Source organism: Styela clava, chromosome 8 (assembly GCF_964204865.1).
Source record: "Styela clava chromosome 8, kaStyClav1.hap1.2, whole genome shotgun sequence".
Classification (NCBI taxonomy): Eukaryota; Metazoa; Chordata; class Ascidiacea; order Stolidobranchia; family Styelidae; genus Styela; species Styela clava.
Window position 1 is genome coordinate 19837145 of NC_135257.1, and position 15265 is coordinate 19852409.

Here is a 15265-nt window from a genome sequence, read left to right on the forward strand (position 1 = left end):
TGTCACAGTGACATAATTTTTGGATGACGTATTCAGGTGGCGGTTAGGAATAAGGTATGCAAAAATAGTCATACTATGCCCACTTCGGTTGTCGCTGCTCGATAACCAGCTTTGGTTCCCCGCGACTTCCCTTCTCCAGTAAAACTGTGTAAATCATCATTTTCTCGTAATTTGTGCTCGTGTGATATTTTTTTTACTGGTTGGAAAAAATAAACTTGACTTTACTAGAAATATATTTGTTACTAAACTATACCAGACCCACAAAACGTTACGGCTCTCAGCTCCTGCTCAAAATTATTCCTAAAACCCTGAAATTATCAAATTAGAACCAATATTGAATTTTATTATTTTTTTCTGTCTTTGTCAACTTTTCCATCATGGCTGTAACTGTAATTCCTTTTTTTTTTATGTTTTCCAAGGTTTTCAGTACAAGGTGGTACGTAGCGGATGGCCACCGAGCCACTTTCTCCATGTTTCTCATCCATATATTACTCATGGGACCTATAAAACGATACATCACTGTGCTGAAGTTTGGTCTTCGTGCAAGAAAGACAAAAAGAATTGAAGATTATCAGGTACAGCTTTTATACCTTGTTTAAAAGGCAACTTGTCACTACGTCAAGGGCTTCAACTCAAAAGCTGAACTTGGAAAAGCTGGGAAAACAAGAAAAACTTATATTTTTGATTTCATGCTTTTCGTTTTGCACTGAAAAATGTCTTGTACGAGCATTGAATGAGGAGCTACAATTTTTAAATAATTTGTTTGCATTTATTGTTTGATTCATAATCTATCCTCAGCTTGTGGCAATCGCAGTTCACAATCTAATTTGAATCATTTATATTGATATCCCAAATTATACCAATAATTGCAGCACTTTTTTCTGTCGATAACGGTGTTTACTGCTTAATCTTTGGCAATACCAACATCGTGTCAATATCTTTAACAATTGCTCTCTCGTTTTTCTTATCACAGTCTATGTATTCTGAGCTGAGTGATGTGAGTATGCTACGATTGTTTGAGAGTTTTCTGGAATCTGCTCCTCAATTAGTGCTGCAGTTGTACATCATGATTAAAGTTACTGAGGAAGACCATATCCTAACAGGTAAGGCCAATTGCACAGAAACAATATTTTTTATATAGAAATATTCATTTTAGGAGGATTTGCATATTTATTCCAGGGACCTTTGACCTCCAGACATCTGTATTCTCTGATGACACAGTCAATTTTTCAATAAGGCAAAAAAGATTTACTGAATCTAGCCCTCACAAAAAAATTAGGTGCAAGTTTGCTAAACACCGATCCTTTTTGAACTAATTTTGCGGGTACCACTACCAGATAATCCGAACGAAACGAGTATGTGAAGGGCCAGTGCCAAGGGAGCGAATTAGAATCGGGAAACAATTAAAACACTATACGTATTACTTGTTAATAATATTGAACCAATGATGATCGACACGAAATGCAGAGGCGGGTTGTGAACAGGACCCAAAAATAGATCATTCATACCTTGAACCTACAGCCATATATACTTTTTGTAATTTTTTTTCAGGCATTGCAGCATTTTTCAGTTTAATATCACTAGCCTGGGCAATAGCTGCATACACCAAAGCTTTGAGAACAGCTGCATTCAGTCAAGACAGCAGAAAGAACAGAGTCTCATGGTCTGGACTTGCATTGCAAACCCTATGGAGGGTCGGAATGGTCGCTGGAAGAATTGTTGCTCTTGTACTCTTTGCTACGGCTTATCCAATATGGCTTCTTGCTGGCGTGGGTATGTTTTAATTTTTTGTGTTATTATTTTCACTTTCGCAACAAGAATCTTTATTAGTATATATAAGAAGCTACCACCATTTTTTTAGTAACAAGACAGAGGTATCTTTTTTGGTTGATGCTGCCTGTCCTATTTTATTATACATATCATGTTTAAAATAATATTGGTTCTCAAAATTTGAAGGGGCCGTGACCCTGCAACCCCTTTTTAGAATTTGTAACGTTTTGCGCCCCATCTCAAAAATAAATAAGTTACAAATAACAGATATTGGTATGTTTTATTTAAAAAAAAAAAAACACATTGAAAATACGTGATCGAACGTAAATATCCGAAATAAAGAAATGCAAATATCTAAAATAAGGCGGGCAAAATCAAATCTATCAAATATTTTTAATAAGCTCTACGTCTACACCCCCTTGTGTGGTGCGCTCCACTGTTTAAGAACCAAGGATCTGGACAATAGATGTGGGGTTGTGATCGCCATATAACTGGAGTACTTATGCGGGTGCTAAAACCCATGGGTTAGGGTTAATATGGGTTCAAATATCCGTAAAACCAAAAAATTTTCCATAGGTGCAGTAGTATGCAGGTGCAATTGTCATGGGTTCAAATGTAATAGAACCGAAAAATATATTTAGTAATCAGTACGGTAATTTATTTTTTCATCAATGTTGAAAATACGCAACTAACATATACATGAAGAATAAAATAAGAATAGTATTCACAGGATGGATGGAGACGCTAAAAAACCAGCTCTGGTTGTCGAGTAGTAACACCCAGATGGGGTCTAACACAGCGTGAAAAACGAAATAAAACTAGAAAGCTTAAATTAAATACAGAAACAAAAGTTTTACACTGTATTTGCAGGATGTCCGAGAAATCCAGAGCCTAAAAAATTATATTTACCCAGTTAGACGCATACGCTGCCAATAAGCGCTTGAAAACTCACGTACTACCGCGTATAACAGCTGGTAATTTTTTTTATAAGTTTTGAAGTGAAGACACGCAATTGATCAGTTTATTTTACACCAATACTTCCAGGAGTGCATTGGTTTATCATGACGATTTGGCTAGTTGCACAAGACACGGATTTCTGCGGAAGTTGGTGGGAGGAACGCTTGTTCAATGCAGTCATTGGTGAAATCCATATTTTCTGTTTCTTCAATATGAAAGAAGGGAGATCAAGATGGAGAATGATAGCTTTTTATTTGGTAAGTTCATTTTTGATAATTCAATTTTTTCACTTCAATGTGGGAGAGGACAGCTTATAATTATAGTAGTGGTAGTGTAGTGATTCCCGACCTCTTTGTTGAATTCCTCTGTATATTTAGAAATATTTATTCCTAAGGCATAAAAATTACCGTTCAATCTTCGATTGGTCTTTTGCCCTTTTTTATGCAGTTCAAGCAGTTTATTATGTGTTCATGAATGAGTATTATTTAATAACCAAAAAGTAAAGAATATTAGCAATATCCAGGGATGGCCAATACCGAATAGTTCACTATTTCGAATACATTCGAAATTATTTTTTTCGGATATGAAATTTCGAATACTTCGAAAATAAAATTCACTAATTGAAGCTTATCTAAATGTATGTAGGAATTTCCATACAATAAGCAATGGAATAACTGCTATCTACAAGTTACAACCTAGTTATATTACCAGGCATTTTATATTTGCAGATTATTGCAGTATATATATATTTTATATACCTTGAGTCATGTTAACAGAATTAAATTAATACGGCAATAGTGGTATCAGTGATGGATTTGAATATTTGCGCAACACAAAATCATCCTAGTAAAACGCCCATACTTTTAAATATCAACCATTATCCAAATTATTTGCCAAAAAGCGGGATAAAGTATGAGTTATTTTTCTGACTTTTTTAAGTCCACAGATCGCCGTTGTATTTTGTAAATACAAAAATAGGAATCAAAAATTAATATTAATCGCGAGTTTGCCACACAATTTATGTCCACAGATTGCCGTGATACTGTGCCGAATATAATTAGTTTTTGATTCTTTTTTTCGCACTCACGAAAAAATTGTCACAAGTCGGAGAAAGAATTTATACTTTATCCCGCTTTTTGGGAACTAATTTGGATAATGGTTGCCATTGATTTGCATTTAAAAGTATGGAGTTTTTACTAGGATGATTTTGTGCTGCGTAAAATATTCGAATGCATGACTGATACCACTATTTAAAATGCCTTACCGTGTTAATTTAGTTCTTTAATCATAACCCAAATGTTGGTAAATCGGGCAGTTTACCACACATTTTAAGGCCACAGATCGCCGTTGCATTTTAGAAATATAATAGTATTATTATTTTGTAAATACGAATCCAAAATTAAATATAATTGGGCAGTTTACCACGTATTTCATGTCCACAAATACCCGTGGTATTTGGTATTAATACTTTCATTATTTTCTCAATATGAAAATAGGAATCAATATTTAATAATATCGGTCAGTTTACCACACATTTTATGTCCACAGATTGTCCATACAACAATGAGTTACGTTGAACGGAATTAAATTAATACGACATGACATTTTAAATGCTGGTACCAGTCAAGGATTGGATTATTTTGCGCAACAAAAAATCATCCTGGTAAAGGATCGATACTTTTAACTATCGTTATCAAAATTATTTGCCAGAAATTATTTTCTAATAAATCAACTTGTTTTTCCAACTTGTACCATTTTATTGGATATCGTAACAATGACGGCTATAAATACCGTATTTCCCGGCTAATAAGTCCACATGGCAAATAGGACGATGTCTATTTTTAGCACTCAAAAAAGTTTTTTTTCCATATAGGCCTCCAATAAGACTGGTAGAAAAATGTGTCCCTGTGATATGCGCTAATAATTTTATATGTTTAGAACCAGATCATGTTAGTTTGGTAGAATCATACTCACAGAATTAACTATTTTTAACAATTGAGCGGTAAATTTAAGTTGTAAAGCGGCAATCATTTTGGACAACCTATTAAAAAAATAATTTTGGAATGTGATAAGTACTACACTGTACGTCCACGGGTTATTTCACAGCTGTGTTTTCCTGTCCCTGTCGTGTTCTGCTGAATCGGCAAAACGAAAGGGTCGCAAATCACTTTCACTCAGTGGCCATGTTTCTCTTTAAAGTAACGATAACCATCCTGCGATTAAATATCATGATTGGCAGACCCTAAGACCCAAATATAAGGTTACACAAATCATGCTTGAGAAGACTAATAAGCAGGCCACATAGAAATAAAATAAACATACTTTCTCAATTAGACGCCCCCAAAAAAAAAATCAGGCCAAAAAATTGGGCCTAGAAAAGCCATAATTGTCAATTTTTCGACGTGATGGAAATGAATTTGTAAATTAAAAGCCTCGTAGACGAATGTCGGCAATGTCCACCCACGCAAATGTGTCGCAACACTATGCGGCGTACGATCGCACAGAATATAAACAATCAAAGTGCCGATTCTATTTCATCGTCATTACAATACGTGAGACAGCGTAAAAAGTCGTTTGAAGATTCCCGTAAAACGAAACACCACGTTTACGGCGAAAAGTGGCTACTATTCGTAATTATTCGAAAATCAGCCGAAAAGGTATTCGAATACTATGATATTCGAATATATTCGAATATTCGATTCGTTTTGGACAACCCTGGCAATATCACAACAAATGCAAAGCAAATACCTCCTCAAAAATGACATAATTTTCTTCCCATTGGAAAAATTTGACATGGTGGGTACCGTCCTGTCATTCTCTTGTCCAAACCTCAAATGCTCCCTGGATAAGCTCCTGAGTTAAAGGTATTCGAAGGGCTGAGACTTATATACAATAGAATTTAGGACTGGAGTAGTGATTGTATTTTTCACATGATAATATGAGTTAATGATATGATTGACCAAGACTTTTATTCCACTCACCAGTTCAGGTTAAATATGTCCAGGTCAGCGTTTTCTAACCGGGAAGGACTTTCTTTCCAGGGAGGATTTTTGGAGTAATTTGGGTTTATATTAGTCCTTGAAATACGATAATACAATTCTGATTTGTTCGTTTGGTATTTTATGTATTTCTTTTTGCTGTCACTTTATACAAGGCTTCAAGCAAGCTGTCCTTTATATGTATAAGGTCGTTAGATCAGCATTATGTGTTTTTATAAGTTGGTGTTGTAATGGCCAGCTAAATAATTTAGATGATGACTTTTAAGGCTCTTTTTGGAAGGTTGCCATATTTTATTGCATTTTCAAACTTATGTTAAAAATTTGGCCACTGTGTGACAAATTATTGTTAACGTTCATTAGCACAGTTTGGTTTTATGCATATGGAGGGAAGAATAAAGAATTCCAAAATAGGCAAAGACAGAAATTTAACAAGAAAAGGTTGGGAACCACTGGTCTATGTGAATTGTTAACCAGTAAATTGTTTCAGATGAATTTAAGGCTTAAAGGTATTTAGAATTAGATAAGTGATAGGATCTTCATATTGATGCATCGAGACAGCTTAATGCCCTCTGTCCAGTCACCAGTCCAGTTTTAGTTTGTAAATAGTAATCAGTTTATTTTTTCTTTGGGGTGTAAGATGTCCCTGACCAGCGATTACCTCACTTTTGAGGTTTACCTTTGTGGGGACCATCGTTTATTGTATGTGACCGCACCTCACACGCGAGAAAAATGCAATTCTTTCACAAGGTTATGCAATTGTTTTGTCTTGCGGGTCACCTCATGAACAAAATCGCTATCTGAAAGCTGTGCATTTGCATATTGAATCCGCTGTATATTAAAAAACCAATGGTAATCAGACAAATAAGTTAACTTGTCAAAAGTATCACAAATAAGTTTGCAGGTAACATAACTTTTTATTTTATTTCTGATTGATTGGAAACAACCGCACTGAACAAGTCAATGCAGTTTTTGCGTATTGGATAAAATTTGCTGCTGCCGTAATTTGCCCACCTCTGCACTACTGGATGTGCAAATGTGAAGTGTGCCAACAAGTGGTGTAAGGCTGTGAGTTTTCTTTGTATGATGCGCCAATCATCAGGACAAAAACAATAGGAAATATGGAATCGTTGTAGAAAAGTAGGGGGGGGGGGGGGGGGGGGGGTTAGGTTGGGCATATGGGGTTAATTGAGTACAATGTATATAAACTTCGATAACTTTTTTGTATGTTGAGTGAATGGTTTGTACTTTGTAGCAAAAATAGTTCATAACCTATGCTTTCATTTCATTGCATATAGCTCACATGCCTACTCATGCTGAAATTGTTTGGGGTGTTTGTATGTGAATTTTTTGTACTCCCGAAGTATGTGAACCAAGATGGCGGACACCGGAATGTCGTATGTGTACCAGGTTAGGGCATAATTTTATTCAAATTTTCCTTATTTTAGTTCTATTCTGAGTTCGGGGACTAGCCAAGTGACTCTTGTCGTATTTGTACCTGATATTATGGTCTGACCCTAACCTGTTACACATAATAGGTTCTGGTGTCCACCATCTTGGTTCACATACTTCTGGAGTACCGAATTTTTTTTGGTTTGCGAAAAAAATGTTCTGGAAACTTCTTTTTTTGTATATTCCAGAGTTTTTCTGGTGCCTATCGACACGTCTCTTTGCGCCAGGGGATACTTTTAGGATAGCTCATTGACTTTTGTTTTATTTATGTTTGAAAAAATCAAGGTAACTTGAGTCTAGTGGAAATTTGCAGTGAGGTACATCGAATATGTGCATATACGGCCACTCCCGCTACTATAGCACAGGATTATAAAGTTCTGTGTAACTATTTTGAGCCCTAACATTTTTTTTTGTAGCCTGCAACATTTGAATTTTTCACTATAGACTTCAATTATTTATGCATGAGTGTGAATCCACAATGTGCAATCGGAGGATCTTAAAGAAAGGGTTCATTTCATGTAACTGAAGAGATAGTAAAAAAAGCTGTTGACAAGCCAAGGACAGAGTCCAACTCCACCAGTGGGCTTAGTGCATTCCAAAACCACTCATTCCTAATCACAGAGGTAATCTGGTATTTTAACTGCAGGCCCATTTGTAGTAATAAGTTTATGGCAACCATAATTGCGATCAATCATACCAAGTTTTAATGTGATTTGGATGAGCGGAAGGCTGCTTCTTATCTATAATAAACTAAGGAACTTGACATTACTCATTCACTTCATAGTAGATGATTTTATGTAATCTGTAAACTACTTGTAAGGGATTTGTATGATATGTTCAGGAATTGACATTTTTTTTTATCTGAAATTAGAAAATGATATGTTGTGGTGTTTTTTATGGCACTGTTTATCCTTTTATCCTCTAGTGCAGGATAATTTTGTTTCAAGGTTTTTTAAACAGTTTTTTATTTAAATAAACTATGTGTACTCAAGTTTCTCATCAATGTTCTTGATTTGGTTCCAGTGCCTTCTTGGCTTTGGTGGAGGTCAGTATACTCAATTATCTTTGAAAAATGATGTGAATTGAGTGTACTGACTTTTGATACCAAATTTATGGAATACATATAGAATAAACTATAGAATATATTGATATATGTTAGGTATAAGATTCGAACTAAAATGCAGCGAAGTACCGAGTCAGAATGTTACAATGAAACCATCATTTCAGGGAGAATTGATTTAACTCAGATTTAACATCGCTTTAAATGTCAAAAACTACTCAAATCTCCCCCCCCCCTCCAAATTATATTTTGTATGTATACAATATTTGTATTCAATGACTGTGATTTTAGCAGGCTTTCATAAGTTTTCATAAGAATTTTTTGGACAGTTCCTTGGAGAGGAAAAGTGGTATGGCATGGTATACCGAAACTAGTTCATTGGTAATTGTTAGAAATGAAAAATGTAGCATACGCTACAGTACTAGCTTGAGGTAGATCTCACACTATAGTGTGTTGGCCTGGTAGATCCCATGCTACAGCGCTAGCTTGAGGACTGGTAACTAGGGATGTCACTTTTGGATTAATGTATCAATTCTAATTGGGTAATCGCTGCCTTTTTCAAATCAATTTGAAAAAGCAACATCCAAAAAAATAACTAACATTGGACAAATTATTGCTATAATTAGCGCCTTCCAATCTATTGAAAACTATGCGGCACTCCTTTCGGTATAACACCAAATAATGCTTCACTGTTTTCCTGACAGTATTGACTTGTTGTCTGTCAAGTCTAGTGTCAACCGCTCTCTGATGGCCACTCTTCAGAACAGATAAACCCGCACATAGCTCTTATCATGTAGGTAAAAATTCTTCCATTAGTACTATTTCCACTCACTGATGAATGCTTGAGACTTGAGCAAACATATATTTAATATGGATGTCCTTTTAAATATCAAAACATTGTGGAAATCAGATTGTATTTCTCAAGTTGTGAAAGGTGTTGTATATTTAGAATTTTAAGTATATATGTAGTTTCAATTAAAGTATAACGAGTGTTTTGATAACGATAAATTATACCAGGATAAGGAAAAAATGTGCAATTTTCACTAGGTACATTTGTTTAGATTCAGTCCACATTGCCAAATTTGTTGTTAAAGATTTGAAAATTATTCTATGTGATTGTGAATTATGTGATTTTGTGAATATTCAATATGTTGTATCGCATGATCTTGTATTTGTTGATCGGAACATTACACAGATTATATTGGATACAGAAGCACACATACGTCAACGTGACATGGAAACTCTAGTCAACTCATGATGACCTTTCACCCTAAATGATAGTTGCCCTACATTGCATCTAGCACATTCAACTTTTCCAACTGTAAACGACTAAGGAACCATTTTCAATTCATTCCTCATTTTGTCTATTTTGAAACTCTTCTTTTCCTCCTCACTATGCGTCGAAAATTTATGACATTGAATCGCTGGTTAAAGCAGTGCTCTGTGTTCACTTCTCGTTTACATTTTTTTTCAGATGATTGTCATCCTGGAATAACTATTCTCTAATGCTATTTTCCACTTTTTAACTGACCAATGAAAGCACAGAATGATTGTATGGCATTATTGGTAAAACCACTGAAGCATACTTCTTGGGTATGAATACTGCCATGCTGATCTTCAGAGGTCATTCAGTACTTTGGTATAGCAGAGGCAACGTATTGTGTTTTATGTCTGACTTATATTCTGTTATTTGTGGTGACAACTGAACTGTTCATGTTAAGTATTGCTTGTGTTCAATAAAACATTAATTTACACCAACAAACAGTTGGGCCCAATATACACATTTTCGGGAGCGTCCAATTACCGTAATTCAAATGTTGCCTATAAACACTCTACAGGAAAACTTCAGATTATGGCTCACCTGCGATTTCTGTTTCTGTGTTAAATATAACTAACGTTTGGCGCATCCAGCTCATTACTACGAAACGAACGCCTTACATGAGAAACTTTTGTTTCAGTCATTCCATGGTTGCAACAAATTGTTTGGGGGCTGCATTTGGCCCGCGAACCGCAGTTTGTCTAACATTGCTTTAATTAGCAAGTGATTTACGCCACCTAAACTCCGGCTTGTCCAGTTAAAACAGTTTAAGCTATGAGCATGAAAGTATATTACAATAATAATAAACACGTTAATCATATTAGATTCGAAAATAAACACAAATAAATAATGAATTTCTGTCTACAAAAACAATAAAATCACTTCATGGGGACATATCCTGTCCAAGTTGGAAAACACTGGATGTTGAGAAGTTTAATAAAGTGACTCATCAGTATAATATGTGCAATTTGAAATTATATCTGTTGACTGGGAACAGTTTGGAATAACTAGTTTCATTTGGGTCCAAGCTTCACACAATTCATCATAGATATATATGCTCTTACCACAGCGAATGGCAATGGAAGTATCACTAACAGTGAATAGTGAATTAATTTCATCTGGAGCATTTGGCAGAAATGAGTGTTTTTCTACTTTGACAGAGGACTTTTGTATAACTTTAGCTTTCCTGTATGTAAAATACAGACAATCATGCAAACTTGTTCCCAATGTATAAGAAGTACCTGTCATTCCGGTCACATTCGTCCAAGTTTTGTTCGAAATTTTGAAAAATTTCATTTGATTGATTCCATGTACATATATACATCCAACTGCATATGCTACTGCAAAAAAGTCCCATAAACCAAAACACGGTCCGGGCAGGTTTTCATCCCAACTATCAGAAATAGAGTGATAGCAAGACATCTTTGTTTCCTCTATCACATAAATGCAGTCACTGGTCGCCACTATCTTTGCATGACCAGTGATATTAACATTTTTCGTCAGACTGGCCTTTTCTATCCATTTTTGATTTTTTGTCATATAAAGTAACCTTCGTCCAGTCAAAATGCACAACTTATTATTGAATGTAAAAGCCTGTCCATAAGGATCGAGTGAAACTCCCGGAACTAAACTCCATTCTTTAGTAGACATGTTAAAGTCTCGAATTTTTCCATTATTGTATAAAACAGTTAAATGATGAGTTTTCACACTTGGTTTATCTGTTGTAATCATATCAGATAGGATTTGGTGGCACTCCAAAGATTTTTCTATTAAAGCGTGTTTGAAAATGCTGTTCTGAAAACTTTTTTGTAAATTCTGAAATTTGATGTGCTTTATGAGGTTTGGCAGAAAGACTCTGCGGTTACTGGCATGCTTCATCCATGTTTCGACTGCCAACCATTTCCATTTTTCGCCGGTCAAATCATCTATCGATGGATCAGATAGCAATGCCATCATGTCAGCTTCTGTTAACTTTTTGAAATCTGATTTTGTCAAGAGTTTGACTATGTTTGTTTTGAAAAATGTAGGAAGCATTTCCTCGATTTGCTTTGGAATGAATTTAAATTTTCCAGACATTCCTTTGAGCAGAAAAAAGCTTTCAATCGACAAGTTTTTTTCAAAACCTTGAACATCCATTATAATACTTCGATAAATTAAATCCAAGCACTGTTGTGATTGCTGGAATATAGAATTATTCCAAAGTCTCCTCAGAAAGGTATAGGATGGAAACTCATTCCAATCAAGCAAGCTCAACAACCCAAATAAGATCTCTGAACGGTTATCGGGATCATACTCAATCCAGTGCTTAATACAATCCCAAGCAATGAGAATATCAACTAAGTGATGATTACGAAGATACTCGATAAAATCAGGCTTCGAAAGTTCAAGCATTTCTGCTACACTGTCCCAATTAAAATTTTTAACAAAGACTTCTTGGGCACTGACCTGAAGTCCAGTTAAGTTGAATTTCGTGACCAGGTTGAGAATCTCAATAACGCAATTTTCGGTTCGCAAGTTTTCTTCCAAACACTTAAAACATAAATCTTTTATTTCATTCAGCTGTATAATCTCAGCAGCTTGTAGTATGTCTCCAACATTCTCGATGTCAACTGAAACCTCATCCACATTTCCAGTGTACATGAACTCAATGCATTCACGCACAACATCTGGGTTTACGTCTTTCATATCAACAAATCCTTGTTGATTTTCTATTGTATCTCGGGTCAGCATTGCTTTGAAATATTCTGAGTTTACAGAAAGAGTTTTTCGATGGACTTTAAACGAGTGAACGTCAACTTTGATTGTAAAGTCAGTGGGGATTCCATCATTTCTGAGATCTATTAAGTGCAAATCTCCTGATTCAGTATCATTATCATTTTGAATCATTTCATCCTGGGACGTAGAGGGATTTTCGTCCATATTACTGATTACAGAAACTAGAAGTACTGTGAATAATATGATAAAACAAAGTCTATTGTAGTATAACTGTTTGATTAACAGCAAAAATTTAAAGAGTAAAATTGGTTAAAAGGAATGATGAATTGAGCTGAAATACATCATGTAAGCCTCCTGTGAAAGCATTGATACCAGGTAGTCGAACATATCGTAATTCATTCTTTATAAGTGTTTGACTACAGAGGTATCACTGTACGGGAGTTTAAATGATGATAAAAAAGTTTTCTAGAAGCAAGTCAAAAAACATCAAGTTTGCTGAGCCCTCCCATCAAACTCTTGAAAAAAACTTGCATTTGCCACGTTTTATTTCAAAATTAGATTTTCCCAGGGATTGATTTGAAGGTCAAAGTTACACCTAGCTTTCTTAGAGTGGAAATGTGCTTGTCTGAAGTCAGATAAAGTTTACTGAAATATGTTTGCACTTTTACATAATGTTAAAAAGCATCAAGTTTTACAAGCATTCATATCAGACTCTTAATATTTGCCACAGTGTTATCATCAAAATTTGAATTTTCTATAGTTCCATTCAAAAGTTACTTAGTGGAAATGTGCTTGTCTGAAGAAGTCTGACTGATGGGCAACAGGACTCTAGTTTTACTCAGAATTGTCAACAATAATATTTTTACATTGTTGCATTATATGCATACAGATCTACCAGTGTAAATGTATAGAGTGGCAGTTCCCGACCCGAGGCTTGTGGCCCCCCTCGGAATCTACCAATCAAAACAACACTATAAATACCACTTGGATGAAAAATAGGGGGAGGGGGCATGAGTAATAAAAGCCTTCGAAAGGGGCCAAGAGCCATGAAAGGTCGGGAACCACTGGCATAGAAGAAGGATACGTAGCTAGTAACACAAAACCTTTTTTTACAGTTTCCAAGAATTGAGTGAATATCACAATCTGTTAATATTTTAAATAATTCCATAAAAGAAGACTGCCAGCCCTAGGATAATACACTTGACATGTGAATTAGTCTAGACTAGCTTAGCTAATAGTTAAATACTAATACTCCAAAATATTAAAACTTGAAAATGCTGTTTTCAGAAAATAAGGAAAAAATATATTATTGATGTTCAAGCTCCTGTACCTTTTTATTGAAATACTTGATATTGGAATACGATTGTCGCCTAATTTTATACCAACTTAGTTACCACCTATTGAATTGTAGAATAGTCAAACAAAATTAGTCAATAGTCAAAACAAACAAATTCTAACGTGCACTTTTGTTTTAAAACACTCTAACATAGACATCCAAGTTTCCAAATACTTCAGTATTTCTAAACCAATGTCTTGTTGTTTCGTACAACGAATGAAAATGAAACATTACCAGACAAAGCAGAACAAAACATGTAAGCTATACTAAAGTGAAGGACAATGGCTCACTTTTTTAATGTTTTTTTTTTCTACCTATGGCGAGACAACAATGAGAAAACCTTTGAGAAAGATTTGAAAAGAAATTTGATACAGGAGCAGCTAATTCTGGGTGTAACAGATAGGGTATGCAATGTCGAAGCGGAAAAATTACAGTACTTCCAAATATTGAATTGAAATAGTTCCATCTATACTATTGGTTCTCAAACGGTAGGGCGTAAACAATTTTTTTGAAGGGGGTGTGGAGCTAATTAAAATAAAGAATTGTCTATGTCCCTCTTGTTTGGCGCGTCCCACCATTTGAGAACCACTACTCTATTCATAACATCCTGTGTGAGGCGCTTTATTTATTCCAATTTCATGTTTGTTTTTAAATCCTTTTCAGAAGGAGCTCCTTCTGCTTTGTCAAAAACATAAGAGTATATTTATATATCTATAAACCTATAAAAATGACTCAAGGGAAGAAAGCACTTTTGGGAGGAAATATTTCAATGTAGAATTGTAGTTGTGAATACCTAAAATTGATTGGGTTGAGTAGACATAATTTCAACTTGATAATGCAACGTCGCTAATTTTGTCTATTTTTAACTAACAAACAGATCGTCTCTAACTCACCCTCATTTTTGTGCAATTTGAGTTGTTTACAATGTGTAATAAAATGAATATTATAGTAATAATGAAGAATACTACATCAGAATCCTTCTCCAATAACGACAAAATTTCTCCCTGAAAAGGGAGGAACATGTTAGTAAGAATAATTACTTTCCTGCTGGTTTGAGCAGGTCAAACTTGCTCTTGATTGGGAACTCCTGGTCCACATTCGTGAAATTTAGCGTGGTTTCATTATTTTTAGTATATTTGAAATGTACCGTAGTTCAGATAAATAGAGTTTAGCTGTGTTCAATAAAAGTTGTACAAGAAATATCTGGTTATTATTTATTATGTAGAACAACGGTTCTTAATCTTTTTTGCATATTTTACTCCTTTGTCAAACAAGATTACAAAATTGTTGCAGTCATTTTCAAGATTATTTATTAAAAATCCCTCAAGCAAAGTATGAAGAGCTTTAACTTTAGGCATATATTTTCTCCTTCCTACCCCTCCTCTTACCCGATCTTCTCAGTTTGGCGTGAAAAAAATGAGAGAGTGGGGTTCGGTGAGAGAAGTTAGTGGAGGGAAAGAGTGCGGGGGAATTTCGTTTATAAAAAACTTTCAGAATGATTTCACCGATCAGATATGGTTTTTCAGCTTTTGCCACATATAAAGTAATGGAAAAAGATGCATGTACAGCAATATTATTAGTCTGCCAAAAAGAGCTGGATTTGTCCAGCTCCCGACTTTTTAGGCAGGGAAATCTTGACTCAAAAATGTTGGGTATTTACT

The 15265-nt window shown here is 35.0% G+C and overlaps 1 protein-coding gene across 2 annotated transcripts in view; it reads left to right on the forward strand.

Moving 5' to 3' along the window:
* LOC120345331 (uncharacterized) overlaps nt 1-15265 on the forward strand; it is a 64926-nt gene that overhangs the window by 4505 nt on the left and 45156 nt on the right. For both annotated transcript variants that reach the window (XM_039414741.2, XM_078115147.1), the window contains exons 3-6: nt 420-575; nt 974-1103; nt 1552-1773; nt 2815-2984. In XM_039414741.2, coding sequence (XP_039270675.2) covers nt 420-575; nt 974-1103; nt 1552-1773; nt 2815-2984 — 678 coding nt within the window. The remainder of the gene's footprint in view (nt 1-419; nt 576-973; nt 1104-1551; nt 1774-2814; nt 2985-15265) is intronic.